The following is a 19,988-nucleotide window of genomic DNA, read 5'->3' as shown; positions in this document are numbered from 1 at the left end:
ACCTGAATGTTATGAGTCAGTATGTTTACAGCGATACCAAATTGATAGTTTTTTAAAAAATATTTTGTACAGCTTTAAAAAAAAAAAAAAAAAAAAAATTGTTAAAAACAAAACAAAACAAAAAAAACACAACTTTTGCCCTCTTGCACACGGGCGGATTTACATTGCGGAATCCTTAGCGGTCATCCGCCTCCAGATTCCGCTGCAAATACCACCCATACCATGCAATATAAAAATGCGATTTCATCTAAGCGAGTGGAAATCGATTGCGATTTTCCGTTCACAAAGGAGAAATTGCAGCATGCAAGTCATTGGAAGCCATCCGACTGGCGGAAAGGTCGCGGGATCAGCATCATCGCCTAGCGACGGCGCGGCGTTATCTGTACTGTGCATGTGCACCGGCGCAATGGTTGGCATATCCACAGCACAGAGAAGAATATGGCAGACAGGTACACAGGGGGCATTGGGTCGAATTCCGCTGTGGGATCCCACATGCGGAATCCGACCCGGTCGTGTGCAGGGGGCCTTTGCCGACACATTCTTACACTCAGCACTTATTTGTTTTGTTAATAGGGCTGTATAAATTATTGTTTTTAGCGGGGAAAGCTGTAGTTTCTATTGGTACCATTTTGCGGACATATACGACTTTTTTTTATTGCTCGTTATTACATTTCTCCTGGAGATTGGGTGACAAAAAAACCAAACAATTCTGTCCTTTCATTTCATGCAACGTTCATGGTGTTAGGATAAATAAGGCTATATTTTAACAGAAGCTTTTACAAACCTAGCAATACCAATTATTTTCATTTTTTTGTGCACGTGCTGGGAAAAGGGAGTAGTTTTTCATTTAAAGGGGTTTTCCAATCTCAGGCTTCAGTGGTTAAGTGCTGTATATGGTAAAATCACCACTGAAAGCTGTGATTGGCTAAGTGGTTACATGAACATGACTGCAACCGGTTTCTTCAGGGTTTGGAGCAACAGGGCCTGGGGCTCCAGCACTGCATGGAGTGCCACTGAAGTATGCTTTTATTTCCCTTTATTTCACACCATTCTACACCAGTAGAATTTTTTGAGTTCTAGAAAACCCTTGTAAATACTTTAAAAATAAGTTTTTCTATTTTTGGTCCCACTAGAGGACTTGAACAAGTGATTGATTGTTCAATATAATGCAATACTTTTGCATTGCAGTATAATGTACTTTTAGTAGCCCTATAGCATGGCTTAATAGGATGAAATCCATGTCAGGCATGGGGCCCGCATAAGGCTGCGATAGCGATTGAATGCCACCCCATGATCTCATCGCTAGAAAGTTGTTTGGGGGACAAAAGGAGCCCCCTCCCTCTGTCAAGCCATTTAAATGTTTCAGCCAGCTCAATCGCAGAATCTAGAAGCTGTGGCAGGGTATTCGCTGTACTTTACAGCTGGCACCCACTGTGTATGGAGCAGGATTGGCTCCCAGCCCCCTCTATACGGACTCCGGGAAATCCAACATTAACGTCAGACTATGAGAAAGGGTTATCTTGCTTACCATTATCTGTAACATATCTTTATAAATATGAATATACTGAAAACAAAGCACACAACACCATCAATACTTTTAAGGCTGGTTAAACTCTTGCATAGCTGTGGGCCAAACAATCCCTCATCCGACGGCTTATCCTCCTGATTCATGTGCATGCGTTCTGAATAAGAAGCAGGAAGTAAGCCACGGCCATAAACCTTTGGTGACACCTCACTTCCCAAGAGGATGGGCATGTTGAAATTCAACTGCCCAACGCTTCTTTCCTGCCAGCAATAGAAAGCTATTGGGCCACCCGCATGTACATTAGATGGTGGGCAGGTGAAATCTGTAATGCAGTGCATTATACAGCACCTGCCAGCCTTATACCAACAGGCAGCCCAAATGCATGATGGATATATAGATCATGGAGCCTGAAGAGGTGAAGGCCTCCAGTACAACATAGCATAAATACTAGCTAGGCCTAGACAAATCCCACGAGAAAAAAAATCCGGTCTCAAGGGGTGAACTACTACATTATTATTGAATAACTATATCATACACTGGTCACCCTTTGCAGATTCTTGCAGATGACCTGAAAACTGTGCATGGATTAACATGCACAATTATGAAAGTACTCTCACCCATTTCAATACAATGGGACAAGTCTGCAGCAGTTAAGAGAAAAAGTGTATGCAATTTTGGTCAGTGAAAAAAAAAAAAAACACTGTGTGAGCATCTGCATTCATAGTGCAGAGTTTTTTTTTCCTTTTTTAACGTCTAGCATTTGTATTAGCTGTGATTATCATGGGAACCCCCCCCCCCCCCCCGCAAGGTGGCCCAAACCCCCCCCCCAACTATCTCCTGGCAGTTGCATGCATAAAAACATTGTGAACACCACGTCTTTGCAGTGTTTTTACACGACCCCATAAACTTTCATGGGTTACTTCGTTGTGTGATATAAACCAAAATAGGAGATGCTGCGATGGTTAAATTTTTATTTTTTTTATTTACGCGTAAAACACATACACCTGTCTGAATACACCAACACCAATCAGTGATGTTGTATCCTCTCCATATTAAGGCTGTAAAAAATATGGACGCAATAGTCAGAAAATATGCCATGTGCATGAGGTTTTATTCTCCTGTAATCTTAGCACATTCCCCATAATGAAATAAATCTTCTCTCAGATTACTGATTTACCTGAAATTCCTACTCACTAGGGTGTCATGTGAACTGTTATTGGTTTTCTAGCATGCATTCAGATTTCAATCATATTAGCCAGGAAAAAAAAAAATCTGTAATATATCTATTAGAGATGAGCGAACGTACTCGTTTCGAGTAATTACTCGATCGAGTACTGCCATTTTCGAGTACTTCAGTACTCGAGTGAAAAGTACTCGGGGTCGCCGTGGGTGAGTGGGGGGTAGCCGCGGGAAACAGGGGGGAGCCCTCTCTCTCTCCCTCTCCCCCCCACTCCCCGCTGCAACCCCCCACTCACCCACGGCGCCCCCCGAATTTTTTCGCCCGAGTACGGAAGTACTCGAAAATCGCGGTATTCGGGCGAAAAAGGGGCGTGGCCGAGCACGTTCGCTCATCTCTAATATCTATCTATCTATAAATTATAGATGGCACCTTCTTGAAGGCCTCCTTTCCATCTAACATAACGTTATAACCACCAACAATCCAATTTTCTATCTAAAACACATTCTCTTAAGAGTTCACTTATATGGAAGCTATAAGAAGACTTTTCCTCTCCTATGAGCATTTCTACGATGTCTGTTCAGTGAACTACTGAGAAAGATCTGTTGCCATTAGAATTATTAATTTGTGTAAAAACAGACTAACTGATCAGGGTTTCCTCAATCTCAGAAAGCAGCTTTACCAGTACAGAACAAGGAGTACTTTAATTAAATGAGTATTCTTTCAGCTGGTATCCCGCTGGCAGTTCTCAGCGGGACACCAGCTGAAAGTTTCAAGAACAATGCAGCTGTTTGCATATACAAAACAGCTGCTTTGTTCTCGGAGCCATCACAGTGGTATCCCGCTCTACCTGCATTAACTCTTAAGTAGCTAATTGGAGTTATGCAAAGATGATCGCTCAAAACTGTCACTCAAACTGTCGTTTGAGCGATTATCTTTCAGTGTAAATGGACCTTTACAAATTGTTAGAAACTAGCAAAGCATACTAATAATTGTCCAGTATACATAGGACTTTAGTAAGACTGATAACACGTCAGCATATGCACTATCCAAAAGCAAGACATAAAAGAATGGTAGATTAATTGTGAACTCAAACCTTTGTGTTCGGTAGATAACGGTTATGATGGCGAATGCCACTGCAACAAGCAGACCGTAGTCAAGACCTAAGGAAACTGAGGCCAGAAACGATACCACCCAAATTGCCTGAAAAGTGCAAGAATTAATTAGACAGACTGCATATTTCCAAAAGAAAAAGGTTTATGACAAGATAGTTAGGAGTAATCGATTACACAAATTATAAATGCTGCACACTGCATGTAACTCTCACATATCGAAGAAATATTGCATGCCAACATATACAATCTTGCCAATAGTAGCAGTATGTACATCTCAAGTCATTTAGGAGTGCGTTCTCTCTGCTACTGGCATTGCTATTACGTTTCTCGGAATAAATACATTTTTGGTTAAATTAAAAGGGCAAACTGGCACTGTATGGGTGAAGACAAAACTGCAGAATGCAATGGAAAGGGTGTGAAAAGTATCAATATCTAGTCAGAGCCACCTTTCATCTTCCAGCCTACCCCTGACTGTATTCTTCTCACGTACAATGGCCAGCAAATACACACTGGGATCGGGTATTATACAAACTAGTGGCGGCAAAACGCAGAGGGGCATTTTTATATTAACCAAATAAAGGTGCAGGTTACAAGATGACCGTGATCACACTTCTGCTACTGCGGCACTTTCTGGCCACGTTATTTTTATTTTAGCGTCCAAATATTTTTGCACCTTTGTAAATGTGTGAAGCCTGCCTTCCAAGCATTATTCACATCTGGATCAGGGCTTCATTTGAACCGCCATGCAGATGCCATCACTTTTGATTGGAAACACAGTGACATTTGAGGCACTACTTTTCCTGACACTTCAACGGAACCTGACAGACCTCATTACAAGTCAATAGGGTCTGTCAGGCACCACTGGTGTCCACCATGTGGCAGATCTGCCGCTGTGCAATTTCTGTTTATAGCCACAAGGCAGATGTAAACAGGGCCTAGGGTACATAAATATATAAAGTTTATATATATATGCAATACAATCTGAGGCAATACCAAGGAGCTTACATTCTAAGTACCTGAGGCAAAGGGAGATAAAGTGACTTGCCCAAGGTCACACGGAGCAGGTATTGAAACCAGGATGCCTGGTTCATAGTCCAGTGCTGTAGAGCCACTCCTTCTCCCTCTAACTATCTGCATAAATAAACGTTAGTTTATGTGAGGTGTATAAAGCTCATCTACAATCTCATTAGTCCTGCCAACAATTCAATTTAGCAAAAAAAAAAATCATGTCATGTTATCCCAGTTAAATAATTTAGTGTTCAGTAATAACCCTCCACTGAGAAATAATGACCTCAATATTCAGATTATTAGTCCACGCAAACTGCAGCGACAGTCTCCGTAACCGTGCTGCATCTTTAGATGACATAGTTAAAAGCAGATCAAGATACATTCCAGCAGCAATCAAGAGAGAGTGTTAGAATTCAATGTGGATACATTTAGAAGCATGCTAATTTATGTCGACACCTACCAGTTCTAGTCGGCTTGTTCTCCATAAATGTGGGATATCTGCAAACTGCTTGAACATTCCTTTTAAGTTCACCATCACTATAGCTGCTAATGCTGTCTAGAATAGAAATAGACATCACTTTTATTCTTTTAAGTTGCAAGAACTGGAAAAAACAACAAATCACCCTCATAAAAAGGAGCAGAGAGAAAAACGATGGCACCAGAAATCCTGCTAGTTAGGGATTAAAAGTAAATCCCCCCAGTCAGCAGTTATGATGGGAAAGGGTTCAGTCGGTCTTTATTTCTCACACAGATGATCGCTCAAAATTCTTTAGAAACTGACAGTTTTGAGTGATCATTTTACAGTAATGTTAGTGCTATACCTAAGCGCCGCAATTCTTCGTTTTGTATCCTGATATCCCATATTATAAAGTAGTGACACGCACGCACACACGATAAGAGTCTACGCATCCTTGTTAAAATGCGATTTTTGTGTCATGTTAAAAGATCCAACCAGGGGGGCGGAGGCGGCTAATGGTGGAGCAAGTCGAGCCCTGAGAGAGCTCCCGCGGCAACGGCCTTTCTTGTGGCTAACCGGCACAAAATCACGGCGCAGACAGGCAGGGAAGCCCAAAGCACCCCAGGGCACTCGCTGGGATGCGACAGAGGCGGCTTAGAGCACTTTCTGTGGCCGCAAAGAGAAGACTCCAGCCGCACAGGCAGATCCAAGATGGTGCCGACGGGAGAGGAGAGCGCGAAGAGTGGCGGCGCTGCAGGAGGAAGAGCCCTAGCGGTGGCGCCCTGGGAGAAATACCCCGAGAGGGAGAGAGATGACCAGGAGGCAGAGGAAGCAGACCCCGAACGGCACTCACCACTGCAGATGACTCACACAGAGCGGAGGAGGGAGAGCAGCGGCAGGCTCCAGGAACAGCACCATGCAGGTCAGACCTTGCCTGTATGCCCAGCAGCCCAAAGCCCCGCTGATCCAACAAGCTACCCAGGCAGTCTGAGGGAAGACAGGGGTGAGTCCAGCAGCCCCTCTGATACCCCACATAGACTCTCACATGTCCCTAGACAAAAAAGCTACTCCCAGCCCCACAGCCCCAAGCGACATGGGAGAGGAGTGGGATTGGAGAGCCCATTTACATTCCCTCCCCACTAAAGGGACCTGGATGGTGTTCTACGTAATCTAGAGGCGTCCCACAAGAGAGACATATCAGCTTTACAGAAAGATATAGTTCATGTGGACCAGCGCCTGACAGAGGTAGAAGATCTCCAAGACAAAATTTTGGAAACAATTGAATCTCACAGAAAAGCTATCCAGATGCAGGCGGCACAGATTGAGGAGCTATTTCTACACCTGGATGATTTAGAGAACCGGCATAGGAGGAATAATCTGCGTATTAGAGGCCTAAGTGAAAAAGTGGAAAATGCGCAGTTACAGACATGGGCTCAAAAATTCTTTAATGACATTCTGCAGAGACCAGCGGACAAAACCATTGAAATAGATAGGATCCACCGTACACTGGGACCGAGGTCCTCGGACTTGGCGAGACCGCGTGACATACTGTGCAGGATCCATTTCTTCCAGGAAAAGGAAATGATAATGCGTAAAGCTAGAGAGGCTAGGGAGCTGAACTTTCAAGGCTCCCTTATCCTTCTACTCCAAGGCCTATCCCGCCGTACATTACAACTCAGAAGAGCTCTGAAACCGCTGCTATTAGCTCTGAGAGAGAACGATATCCAATATCAGTGGGGGTACCCGTTCCAATTGACGGCGCGCAAAGGAAATAAAAGGGTCTCCTTCAGAGCACTAGGGGACCTGCCGGGCTTCTTAGGATCCCTCGGACTTCCAATGATAGCACTCCCAGACTGGCCTCGACAGGAGGGGGCACTAGCTCCCGCCTTATGCTCTTCCTGGCAGAAAGTCGGAGTTAAGGAGAAGCGCTGGCCCCTAATGCCTAATTGCAATGTCATACAATGCATGCCTGTCTGTCTGGGTCCTTGTCTGCTCTTTGTTCCAGGTTCCACCTTGGCAAGAATCCTCCGTTAAAAGTCAATGCTCCATGCCGGTAACGCTGTACCTTTTTGTTTGTAATATGCTTGTCAATTGGCCAGAGCCGCTAGAGAGAGTGGCTCCGCTGTTGGTTTCCACGTCCCCACATAGGGGCAATAGCCTGTGTGCTATATTGAAATGTTATTTCACACTTCATGTTCATTTAGTTCGAGAGGCACTAAGCCTCATGTTTCCTTGGTTTTCCCCTTTTCCTTCCCTCTCTACCCCCCCCCCCTCATCTCCCCACAAGGGTGTGGGTCCTGGGAGATAACAAGCTTTTGATTATACCTCTCATTGATGGCTAACGTGTCCATGTGCACCTTTAACGTTAAGGGGCTGAATACTCCAGAAAAGAGGAACCAGATTCTGTACAATTTACATAAAAAGGGGATCATGGTCGCCATGTTGCAGGAGACCCACTTTAAGGCTGATAGTGTCCCGCGCTTCTCCTCGAGATATTATTCAACTTGGTTCCATAGCACTCACCCCGAGAAAAAGGCGGACGGGGTCTCGATAGCGCTGCACAAATCCCTGCAACACACTGTCTTAGAGCACGAGACGGATCCGATAGGTCGATATGTTTTTGTTAAATTGGACGTAATGGGGGTAATGCTATCATTTGCTAATGTCTATTTCCTCAATCAGGGTCAAGCTTCTTTCGGGATAACCACCTTGAGGAAACTGGACGCCTTCACCGCCGGATCCAAAGTGATATTAGGAGGGGACCTTAACCTGGTGATGGACCCTGAGACGGACACATCGGCGGGTAAGTCCCCCATCTCGCACACAGCACGGACGACACTAAAACGGGAACTGGACAAAATGCATTTGGTAGACTTGTGGAGGATTCTGCACCCGGGTGTCAGGGATTACAGTTTTCACTCAGGGGCCCATAACAGTTATAGTCAGATAGATCACATCCTAATCTCACATAGCCTCCTAGACCATAAACCGGCGTGTTCAATTGGACCATTTCTCTGGTCAGACCACGCCCCAGTATATGGGGAATTAGCAGATATGGGCAGGCGACCGCGCTCGAACAAATGGAGACTTAATGAGAACCTCCTAAACGACTCGCTTTGCATCTATGAAATTAAGAAAACCACAGCAGACTTCGAGGAGACCAGTAGAAACGACACCTCAGACCCCCCCGGTTAAGTGGGAAGCTCTCAAGTGCGTACTGAGGGGGCTACTCATCTTGCATGGAGCCCGCCTCAAGAAAGCTAGATCAGCTAAGTTGCAGAAACTTATGGGAGAGATGGCCATAAAGGAATCCCTCAACAAAGGTCACCCTTCGGACGCAACAAAGGCAGAGATCTCAGTGATCCGCCACCAAATCTTGCAAATACTAGATCAGAGATCTCTAGGGGCCAGAGATAGACTGCGCAGAAGCGTTTTCGAATACAGGGACAAGTGCGGGAGGTGGCTGTCTAGGACGCTACACCCGAGAGCTCCCATGAACCACATTTCCAAAATACAGACTCCGAAAGGAGTGGCATATGCAACCTCTGAGATTCTGGAGGTGTTTCGTACCTACTATAACGATCTATATAACCTTAAGCAAGAGACCGAGAGGACAAATGGGGACGGGGGAGAAGATACACGAGATTACCTAGATAGCTACGCCCCAAAACTTGCGGACTCGGCTGCACTGGGGGACCTGGAGGAGGACTTTTCGACCCCTGAACTAGCAGGCCTAATAAAAGACCTTAAAGCGGGCAAGAGCCCGGGCCCGGATGGGTTCTCCTCCAAATTCTATAAAGCCTTTAAAGACGAAATTTCCCCGTGGATGCTGGGGGCTTTTAACGCGGTAAATAGGGGGTGCAATTTCCCAGCCCAGGCTTTACAGGGTCACATAGTGGTTCTGCCCAAACCGGGAAAGGACCCCACAGTTTGTAGCAATTATAGGCCTATATCACTCATAAACACCACCATTAAGATATTCGCTAAAGTAATTGCGTCCCGCCTACAACCCTTTATCCCAAAGCTAATACATAGGGATCAGGTGGGGTTCGTCCCGGGAAGGGAGGGCAGGGACAATGTAATCAAAGCTATGTCCTTGATCTCGAGGGCGCGCGGCGCGGGGACCCCACTATGTCTTATGGCCGTCGATGCCGAAAAGGCCTTCGACAGAGTAAGATGGAGTTTCCTGGAGGCCACCTTGCAGAGCATAGGTCTGGGACCCCGTATGAGGGAGAGGATAAATGCCCTATATAAGAACCCCACGGCTAGGGTGAGGGTCAATGGAATGTTATCAGATACCTTTCCCATACACAACAGAACTAGACAGGGGTGCCCGCTGTGGCCCACCCTCTATATTTCAACAATGTAGTCGCTAGCCAACGCCATCAGAAGAAAGGATTCCGTCAGGGGTGTAAAGATAGGACACACGGAGCATAAATTATCCCTGATCGCTGACGACCTCATGATCTACCTAACCTGCCCAAGTGTCGGCCTTAAAATACCTGGGCATCCAGCTCCCTGCCGACGCCTCCCACACATTTAATCTAAACTATAAACCATTCCTAGAGAACTTAGACAAAGACCTTAACAATTGGAACCCCTATTTTTGTCCTGGAGTGCCAGAATCAATGCGGTCAAGATGGTGTCGCTCCCAAGGTTTCTTTATCTGTGTCAGGCTTTCCCCATATGGCTTCATAGACAATACCTAAAGCACATACGTTCCCTAAACACCAAATTCGTCTGGCGAGGGCGCAGGCCTCGATTAAAACATAGTACGTTGGTTAGAAATAAGGATAGGGGAGGCCTAAGCCTTCCGGACTTCTCTTTGTACTACAAAGCTAATATAGCTAAATGTCTCCTCGAGCTTCTCAAGCACAGCGAGTCCAAACTCTGGGTCGAGATGGAGCTCGACTCGGAGCCAAGCTTGACTCAGGGTATGTTCTGATCCCGGGAGGCCTGACCAGAGACTCTCCCAGAGTGTCCCCACTGTTGAGGATACTGGCGGAGGCATGGTCGGGCTTCGCCAGACAGGACGAGCTTGTCTCAATCCCGGGCCCCCTTACCCCAATCCTGGCTAACCCTCAATTCAAAGCCTTCGAGCGGAGCAGAACCCTGCTGCTAACTCCTGAGACACGGGTTCCACGTTTGAGGGATGTGACAGGCCAATCGGGGATCAAACCTCTGGCGGAGTTTTTCGCGGGGACTCGGGTACCACCGGGAGCTTGGATGGTATATCTGCAACTGAGGGGCTCATTGGACTCCCTGGCACAGGCCTAACCAAGGTTCTCACTCCCTTTGAGGAGTTATGCATGTCTCCCGATTCCCACAGACATTCAATTTCAGTACTATACAGGTTAATGCTGGATCGCGAGATGGGGGAAGAACCCCTGAGGTGCACGGGTATATGGGAGGGAGAGCTGGGGAAAAGCTTACCCACTGATCTCTGGCGGAAATCCTTCATTCTAACCCACAAGGTCACAGTTCACTCCAGGTTACACGAACTCAATTATAAGGTTCTGTCTCAGTGGTATACAACCCCGGAAAAATTGAATAAAAGGTTTCCCCAGTCCTCCACCCAGTGCTGGAGGGATAATATGGTTCATATTTGGTGGGAATGCCCCCCGATAGCGGCATTATGGAAGGACGTGGAGGCCCTATACAACAGCCTGTGCAGGACGGGTGTAGTGCTCTCGCCCGAGATGGCCCTGCTGTCCATGTTTCAAGGGTCTATAGCCCATGTGAGAAAAGGCCTACTGAGATTTTTTATCCTGGCAATAAGGCAAATTATCCCAAAATTCTGGCGAGCTGCCTCGGGGCCCAATAGGACCCATTGGGTGGAGGCGCTGAACACCTTGGCCAGATTCGAGGAGATGAGGGCAGAGGAGGACGTCACTGTGGAGAGGTTCTATGCAACATGGCGACCCTGGCTGGACTTCAGATCATCACCCGGTTTGGGAGAGTGGATCACTCGGTAGACAAGCCTGACACAGGCTGGGGGCTCCTTGATATCGCCCTGCAAGTAAGTAGAGAGGAGGCGGCCCCCCCCCCCCCCAGAGCGGAGGACGGCAGACTCGCCCATACTGAAACCCCTCGCACTGAGGCGCTACAATGTTAGACACGTCGAGAATACAGTCAGGTGTAGAGTGTTGACAGATTCTCTCTCCCGATTCACCCACACCCAACCCCTAATCCTCCCTTGAGCTCCTCGGAGCACCTTCCTTGGTTAACTTTTCTCTCTCTCTCTTTCATCCTTTCCTACTACCACCTCCTGGACCCCTACCGCGAGGAGGGAAAGAACTCTATCTGTTAAAAGAAATGTTGGACTGAGGCGGTCAATTCACAGACTCCACGGTGGTGAGGTAGTGGAGTAGATAGCGGGTGCAACACAAAAAATGGATACCAATGATGGATATGTACCCTGTGTTGGAATCTCTGCTTGCCTCTATGTCTTAATAAAAACCTATTGAACTAAAAAAGATCCAACCAGGATGAATAATTTCAGATTTATTACCACCTTCAATGTGACCCACTATCTGTACAATTTAAGCCACTTCTTGATGACAGTCTTCACTGTGCTCCATAATATATGTAATGCCTTGGGAATTTTTTGGGCCCCTTCTCCTGACTGATACATCAAATGGATCTTATTGTAAAGCTCTTTGCGGACCATGGCTTTTGCTGAAAAATGCAACTAAGCATTTCCCTTCAATTTTTTACTAGAATAGCTGAACTTTATATGGGGTAAATCAGAATCACTTTCCACAATGGCAGCAAAGTACTGACTACTATATACTCAGAAAGAGGTGATTGGCTACCTCTGAACACAACCACATGCCCAAATATAAGCGGGTGCAAACACTTATGCAACCACATTCTTGTAGTGTTGTTTTTATTTTTCCACCCTAAATGATTTCAGTTTGTTCTTCAATGGAATTGTACAGATAATGATTTGTACAGATTGTACAGATATTATAACGGATCACATTAAGCTGGAAATAAATCTGAAATGATTCATCTTTGTCAGATTTTTTAACATGACAAAAACCTGGCATTTTAACAGGAGCGTGTATACCTTTTATATCCACTGTACAGTATATAATAAAGCTTAGGAAAAAAAAAAGTTGAAAGAAAGAAAATGGAGTTTGTTGCCTTTTGTAAGCAGTCTTCAATGTAATAGTCAGCAACAAGGCCAAAGGAAGTCCAATTCTTGCATAACAGACCATACAGTGACATTGTGATCTTAAATAAATGGATACATTACACTTCCATGTACGCAAAACATTTCTACTGTGATTACAAAGGTATAGTGACCATGTTTACCAAACATGAAAGATATTCAAGTTACCCCCATCCCCTTACACAGAGCAATGATCGTTCAATAATTAGCTGACTTAACGTTCATGGGGGAGGAGAGGGGATATCTCCATGAAAATTCTTTCGCAAGTTGTGCAAATGAGAACAATTATAGGCCCATTTACACAAGCAGATAATCGCTCAAAGATCACTCAATAATTGGTATTCAAGTAGCTTCTCAGCTACTTATATACCAATTATGTAGGTTAATCAATCCTTCCTTGAACGCAGCTAATAGCCCAAGGCTATTATCTGTGGACAGATCCTTTGTTCTCCATGGGGAAAACAATGCTATCAGCTGTGGTGAACGACTGATAAAAGTGATCTCTAAAATCAAGTGAGCTTGATTTTAATGAACAGCGAAAGGTGCCCGAAATGCGGGTGTCCCGCGCTCATTTACATGCACCGATTATCGCTAAAACGATCGCCGACGAGCAAAGTTTTAGCGATAGTGGTCCAGTGTAAATGGGCCTTATGACTTTTCACCAGTTGACTTTTGATCTACCAACGACTAGGGAGCACATTATTGCTCAGTGCCCCGTCATTGGCCGTATGTGCACAGGACGACTATAGCCCGAATTCACTGTTTTTAATGATTATTTGAATGATAATCGTCCCATGTATAGGTACCTTTACAAAGCAAGGCTGAATACCCTAAATTGTTATCTACAGTAGTTAGTGTGTGGGTGCTTACAAAAGACAATATTACAAAACTTATACAGAGGGACAAAAAGACCCACCTTCCCAAGAATAATACCCCCCTACCCCTCCTATTATACCCAAAAGGTAGTTGCTAACATAAGTTAAAAAAAAAGAAAATGAAGGTATATTCACATAACAAGTAGAACTTACGAAACAAAATGTAAAGTATTGTAAATGTCTTTAATTGTGATCATATAGGTTCATGAATGATGTTTCAGGAGAAAGTGTTCTCCTTCATGGTTCATTTACAATAGAATCAAAATGTATGTTTAAGTCTTCCATCAATAAACAATAAAACAAATAGACAATACTACATACCTGGGGCAATGGTTGAAAGAGGTATCCAATGACCAATATGACCAACAGCACCATAAAAGAGGACAACAGACCTGCAATCTAATTGTATAGGCCAATTGTTAATGAAAACACGTCACACTTTTACCTCATCTAGTCTGTGCACGTTCACACTTTTTATAGATTTTACATAGCACGGTAATCTGACCAATAATTAAAGCGGTTGTCAGAGTAAATTTTTTTTATATAGTTTTGGGCCTCCTGCGCCCAAAACTATATAAAACAACATACTCACCATGGTGCTCCGGAGCACCATGACATTTGACAGATGATGTCACCAGTTCTTCTGGCCCAATGACGTCCCATAAACATGTCACATGTCCTATTAATGTAGAAGCCCTTGGCAGGTTTACGGAACATAACTGAAGACATCCCCGTCAGGCCTCCTATTGACTGCAGTGGGCATGTGGATAAGCAATGCGGCAGCAGGGAGGCTATTTTATATATATATATATATATATATATATCTTACTCGGAAAACCCCTTTAAAATAACAGACTAGCTCATGATTTCTGTCCAGGACATCTGACCTCTCAAAATGCTGCCTTTCAAGAAGCAAATATTTCTGTTTTATTGCCAAATATACTAAAATAATTTGCTTTCCTTTTCGGCAGAAGGGAGGTGACGTTCCAGCTATACCAAAAACAATTTAGTAGTTGGTTCCAAAACAAATAGGACCCTAAAAATAACTGGTAGAACACAACTCCTCATTTGTTTTTTGAACGGTATCCCTTTCCTTTAGTGCCCCATTCGCAGGGACCTTTAGTGTAAACAGTAATAGTATATAGGTAAGGGTTTGGACAAAAAAGGGGCAAGGAATTATTTGCAGAATGTCATTAGCATACACTCTGTATACAGATGCATCATCAATGGACTTGGTGACATCCATGTGTCATCACAGAATAGGGAAGCAGCGTGAGAAGTGTGTTCCTTGTCTCAGGAAACGGGCTGTAAGACTTTTAAGCCATTTTACTTAGTAATGAATAAGAAAAAAAACAAACAAAAAGAACACGTATTTGCCCAACACAAACACTACATACCTGTGTATTACCCCCTGTGCTCTCCTGGACCAGACTACGGGACATTGAGCAAGTCACAGCAAATGTTTGGAAAAAAGAGCCAACAGAATTGCACAATCCTAGAGCAATGAGTTCCTGAAAATTGCAAGGAGTTGAGTGTCAGATTTAATACACTTAGCAGAAGAAAGTATTATTGCTGAATGATATAGCACCATCATGTTCTGCAGGACTAGACACAGAACATTTACAGAGAGTACGAAAAAAGACCAGCGTCCACAATGCTACAAATCCAGAGGTGCGGCCTTAAAAAGATTAGTGCTTCTGCATTTAACGCGACGCAGTAAGCAAGACTCGCCCAGGTTTTAGGAAACTATTTCATGACCCTCAACAACCACAGAATAGGTGTGAGTATAAGTATACAAGATAGAATATTGGCTAAATAGGAAGGCTCCGTGTCCATCCATTTCTAAAAATTAAAAACCTTTCAAAACCAAAAATTTTCAGTTTTTTGTTCCCGTTTTCCCAAAAGCAATAGTTTTTTTTGTGTGTCCATTTACGTAGTCGTAGGAGGGCTGTTTTGTTTTTTTTGCAGGGTGAGGTGTACTTTTAATGGTACCATGTAATGTACCACATAATGCATTAAAACTAAAAAAAACTCCAAGTCAAGCGAAATGAATAAAAACAAACACACTTGTGTTATTTTAGGGCTCACTCACACGAGAGATGGGGGGCTGCATATTACACATTTTTTTACGTGCATAAGGGCGCATTCAGATGACCGTATATCGGCCAGGTATTCACGCCGGCCGATATATGGCGCTTCTCTCTGCAGGGGGAGGAGGCTGGAAGAGCCGGGAGCAGTGCTCTGAGCTCCCGCCCCCTCTCTGCCTCCTCTCCACCCCCTGCACTATTTTCAATGAGGAGAAGTGGGACGGGGGCGGGGCTAATTCCCGAAACTTAGCCCCACCCCGCCTCCTCTCATTGCAAATAGTGCAGAGGGGCGGAGAGGGGGTGGGAGGTCAGAGCACTGCTCCGGGCTCTTCTAGCCTCCTCCCCCTGCAGAGAGAGACGCCATATATCGGCCGGTGTGAATACCCGGCCGCTATATGGTCGTCTGAATGCGCCCTAATATACAGTACATAGTTAAATACGCATAAAGCTGTTTTTTTAACCCCCATAGCCTATAAAGCGCATAATACACCAAAATAGGACATGCTGCATTTTTATTCACAAGTGTGAAAAAAATGCATGTTTAAATGGCCTGATGTAAATAAACAGCTTTTAGGAGCTTGAAATCCCCGCCTCCAGAAAACACACGTGCCTTCAGCCAATCACAGCCATTCAATGATGTCATTGAATGGCTGTGATTGGCTGACGGCGTGTGTTAGCTAATCACAGCTTTTTGGAGGCGGGGATTTCAAGCCCTGCGTCCAGAAAGCAATGCTCTGCCGGGGACCAGGAGGGAGCGACAGCCTGCAGCAGCGCCGCAGAACGCCGGGGAAGGTGAGTAATGTTTTTTTTTGTTTGACACTTTCTTTTTTTTTGTATTACCGGCGTATAAGACGACCCCCGACTTCAGAGCAGATTTTTCGGGGTTCAAAAGTCGTCTTATACGCCGGTATATACGGTAAGTGTAAAAAAATATTTATAGTTATGGGCTGGATACAATATTTTTTGGTCGGACAACCCATTTAAGGCAAATTGGTGTAAAATTGTAGGTGAAAAAGTTGTCTACTTTGAACTCAATCTATGAGCCAAAAGAGAGAGCATATAAGTATCAGGGACATCCTCAACTACCAAAAACCAGCCTATACACATATTATATGGACAGCCTTTTATTGGAACAGCCACCATGTAATAATCCATGTCCTTTGTTGAGGATGCAGGAATAAAAGAAAAAAAATTTTTTTCCCCACTATGATAACAGCTGATTGTCATGTTTTACTAATAGCTTAATTGTCAAATAAGATTAGGTAGGCTTAAAAAATGCAGGTCACTCCAAGTTAATCTTTCTCCTCATTCTGAAGTAGACCTGCATCTGACAACTTACTTAAAATTGCGATTTTGTTTCCCAAAGTGAATTCGCAGTAGCCCTCCAAAACAGTGTTCAGCTACAGATTTGCTTGTGGATCCGCTTGCAGGTTTAGCCCCAGTCAATGGGACAAATCCACATGTGACTGTCAGATACAGAAACTGTGCCAAGAATTAACATGGCAATTCTTCCCCCTCCTTGATGTGGATTACAAGATCTGTGCTGTATGATCTATCGTGTGGCTTTCCACAGCATTCAATTAAATACTAAAGTCCATGGTCTCATGAAGTTTTCATGTATGAACAGGGCTTCAGTGCTTTAGAGGGGAGGTTGTAATAAGGACAAGGGCATCTAAACGTCTCCCAGTAAAATGGAAAGAAAATAGAAAGGGTCCACATTTCTAAAACGTTTTAAACAACCGTTTAACAGTGGATATTATCTATCTCATAGCTCTCTAGCTGCACTCCTGACATTACTAGTTATATTGTATACCCACCTGATTTCCACTAACTGCATATCCATGTTTAAGTGCAAATATTTTGGCCATTGAAATAGTCATGGAAAATCCAACCACTGCTATAGCCACTGCATCCACAAAGACGGCAGAGAAGAGGCCAACATCTGGGAGATCTGGGGGACGAAACCTACAAAATAAAACTTCTCTTTAATGTTGACGCATTTCCTCAAAAAGAGGAGTACATTATTATATGTATTATTTAATCTTGATGGTAGTGGACCGTGTAGGGAGTAAAATGACCTATGCAGTTTGGTGATAGACAGATGCTAGTATAGGTAGAAGGGGAGAGAATATTTGAGGGGCTGCTGATTACTTGCACAAATACAAGTTCTTGTAAAGAGCAGTGCAGGGTCCTGGAGGAGATAAGAGTGTTATGTTATAGAGACACTAGGCCTGCCACATTTGTGTGATGATTGCAGTAGTAACAACCACTTTATAATCACTGCTTTGTGCAGGAATACTTATCTATAAATCTATCTGATGAGCACAGTAGTAGGAGCTATTCTGTGTCATTACGGTGCTGGCATCATTCAGACACCACTGAAGGGACCGCACACCATGAAAGAGTGTAGACACAGTCTGTTTTAAGTGCCACAAACAGATCTAAAACATCTGCCTCTATCTTGCAATGACTGAGGCTCCTGAAAATTACTATGGCTTCCAAAAAAAAGACAGCTAGATATATGGTTGAGACCTTCGCTGTCTCGTATACAGGAAAAAAGGGGGGCTATTTTTGAAAATAGAAGCTCACAAGATCTTTAAGTGTTGGAAAAAAAAATAACGCAAGAGCAGGACATAAGGCAAAAAATGTTAAAAGGTTGGTTAAAGGTTAACAAATGTATAGTGGGGGAGACTTGGAGGGAACCTTTTTTTAAAGATAATGCAGTCTATGGTTTTAACCTACCGGCCACCAGTGCCTTCCCAGAACATATCATGCATTGCCCAAAGTGTAAGACCCCAGCAACAGGTCTTGCACACTTGCTATGGTTTTGTGATTGCTCTCAAGAATACTGGGACTGTATTCTACAGTATATCAAAACACATTGGAAGGTAGAACTCTAATGGAATATCTGGAGTCTGGATATTAGTCTATAGTCCCGCAGAGGCTCCGGTTCCCCAAAATACAAACATATCACCATTTATACACACAGTGCAGTATTTAGCAAAAGGGGCACTTCTATCACACTGGTCAAAAGATACAATCCAAGCATACACAAAGGAGGAGGAGCAAAAAAAATTATTTGGGAAATGGAAACCTTCCTTGATCTCACGTTTTACGGATATGGATATAGCAAACATTGTGACACCTTTCCAATATACAGCATGGTACCTCAGGGAGAACTTGAAGGGGTCTCGGGGCAGGTTAAGACTCCCTACAGTGGGCGATAGAGAAAGTAGAGGCACCAAGTATTGAGGTAGGATCTCTTAGAGATATTCTTTCCCACTCCCACTACCTTATTTTTCTACCCACTGCCCCCTTACCTTCACTTCCCCCACCCCCACCCACCATCCTCTAACCTACACTACCCAGCTTTTCTGCGAAAGATTAAAGGTTCAGCTCTGGTTTAAAAGCTACAAGCATAAAGGAACTGTTCTTTGTAGGATTACCGCATGAATATCGGTCCTGCGAGACTGAACTCACATATGTAAACAAAATATTGGCCCTGTGTGGCTTTCACCAATCTTATAGTATTTCATTTAAATTTTTGTATGTTGACAAAATATTTTGAAGAAAAATAAATAAAAAGGACAGCTATCCAACTTTCATACTGGGCAATGATAAATATATGTTCAGTCTAAAATATCTTACCCGGTTGGGATATTGCCAACCACATCTACTTCATATGACTTTTCTAGATTAAGTGCAGCTGATACGCCAGTTGAGATTATTACCTTAAAATAATAGGGTGAGATAATTAAAAACATATTACCAATTTAAAGCACAATTCATTGTAGCAATATAACTCAACTTAAACAGGACGGTCAGCTCTCCCGACTTGTCTGCATAACTTAGTACTTGCACTCCCCATTTAAGAATTCTGCAACATCTTTTCTCACAGCAATGCTTTATGACATTCCTCTGTTCCTCCTAGACGTTTATGGATAAGTTGACAACTAGGCATTACCTGTCACAGGGGTGTGTCCTTACACAGACAGGTTCTCTCACAATGGCTGCATAGTGACAGACCATGTTGGGAATCACCCCCTCCCCAACCAGTAACACAGTTTTAATGTAATCATACATTTCTAGTAGGAATAGCAGACAAATGGCACAATAGAGAGTTCAAAGTAAAGGATGCTCTAGAATTGTTATAGGGAAATACAAATAATGTACTAAAAGCATGGCAGGAATGATGACGAATCCCCTTTAAATGAAGCTGCCAAGAGCATTTTTTGTCTTTATGCTTGCAGCAGAATTTAAGAAATGTGTGTACAATTTACAGCAAATCGGCGGAACGGACTGTCATATTGGCAGTTCATGTGGGGTCCCTCAATTTTCACGCCATCTTCTAAGGGTGGTTTCACACGGACAATAAAATCAAACACATTAAGTGTTTGTCAGTTTGCAAAAATCAGTCTGTCAATTATTTGGCCATCTACATGCATTGGTGAATGTGTCTCACACTGTCAGTAATATTCACTTCAGCATATAAAACACAACTGTATCTAGTATAGTATATATAGCCTCAATGGTTAGGATGGGAATATGCATTTAACCCTAGATCACT

At 43.8% G+C, this 19,988-nt stretch overlaps 1 protein-coding gene across 1 annotated transcript in view; it reads right to left on the bottom strand.

Annotated features, from left to right (window-relative positions):
• SLC26A5 (solute carrier family 26 member 5) overlaps positions 1-19,988 on the bottom strand; it is a 62,826-nt gene that overhangs the window by 16,738 nt on the left and 26,100 nt on the right. Inside the window, exons 8-13 of the mRNA XM_066589904.1 lie at positions 19,070-19,152; positions 17,239-17,386; positions 14,732-14,845; positions 13,656-13,733; positions 5,286-5,381; positions 3,799-3,905 (exon numbers count right to left, since the gene is read on the bottom strand). Of these exons, the coding sequence (XP_066446001.1) occupies positions 3,799-3,905; positions 5,286-5,381; positions 13,656-13,733; positions 14,732-14,845; positions 17,239-17,386; positions 19,070-19,152 (626 nt within the window). The remainder of the gene's footprint in view (positions 1-3,798; positions 3,906-5,285; positions 5,382-13,655; positions 13,734-14,731; positions 14,846-17,238; positions 17,387-19,069; positions 19,153-19,988) is intronic.

This window comes from Eleutherodactylus coqui, chromosome 2 (assembly GCF_035609145.1).
Source record: "Eleutherodactylus coqui strain aEleCoq1 chromosome 2, aEleCoq1.hap1, whole genome shotgun sequence".
In the NCBI taxonomy this organism is placed as follows: domain Eukaryota; kingdom Metazoa; phylum Chordata; class Amphibia; order Anura; family Eleutherodactylidae; genus Eleutherodactylus; species Eleutherodactylus coqui.
Note: the sequence above shows the minus strand (reverse complement) of the source record. Positions and strands in the feature narration are given on the sequence as shown.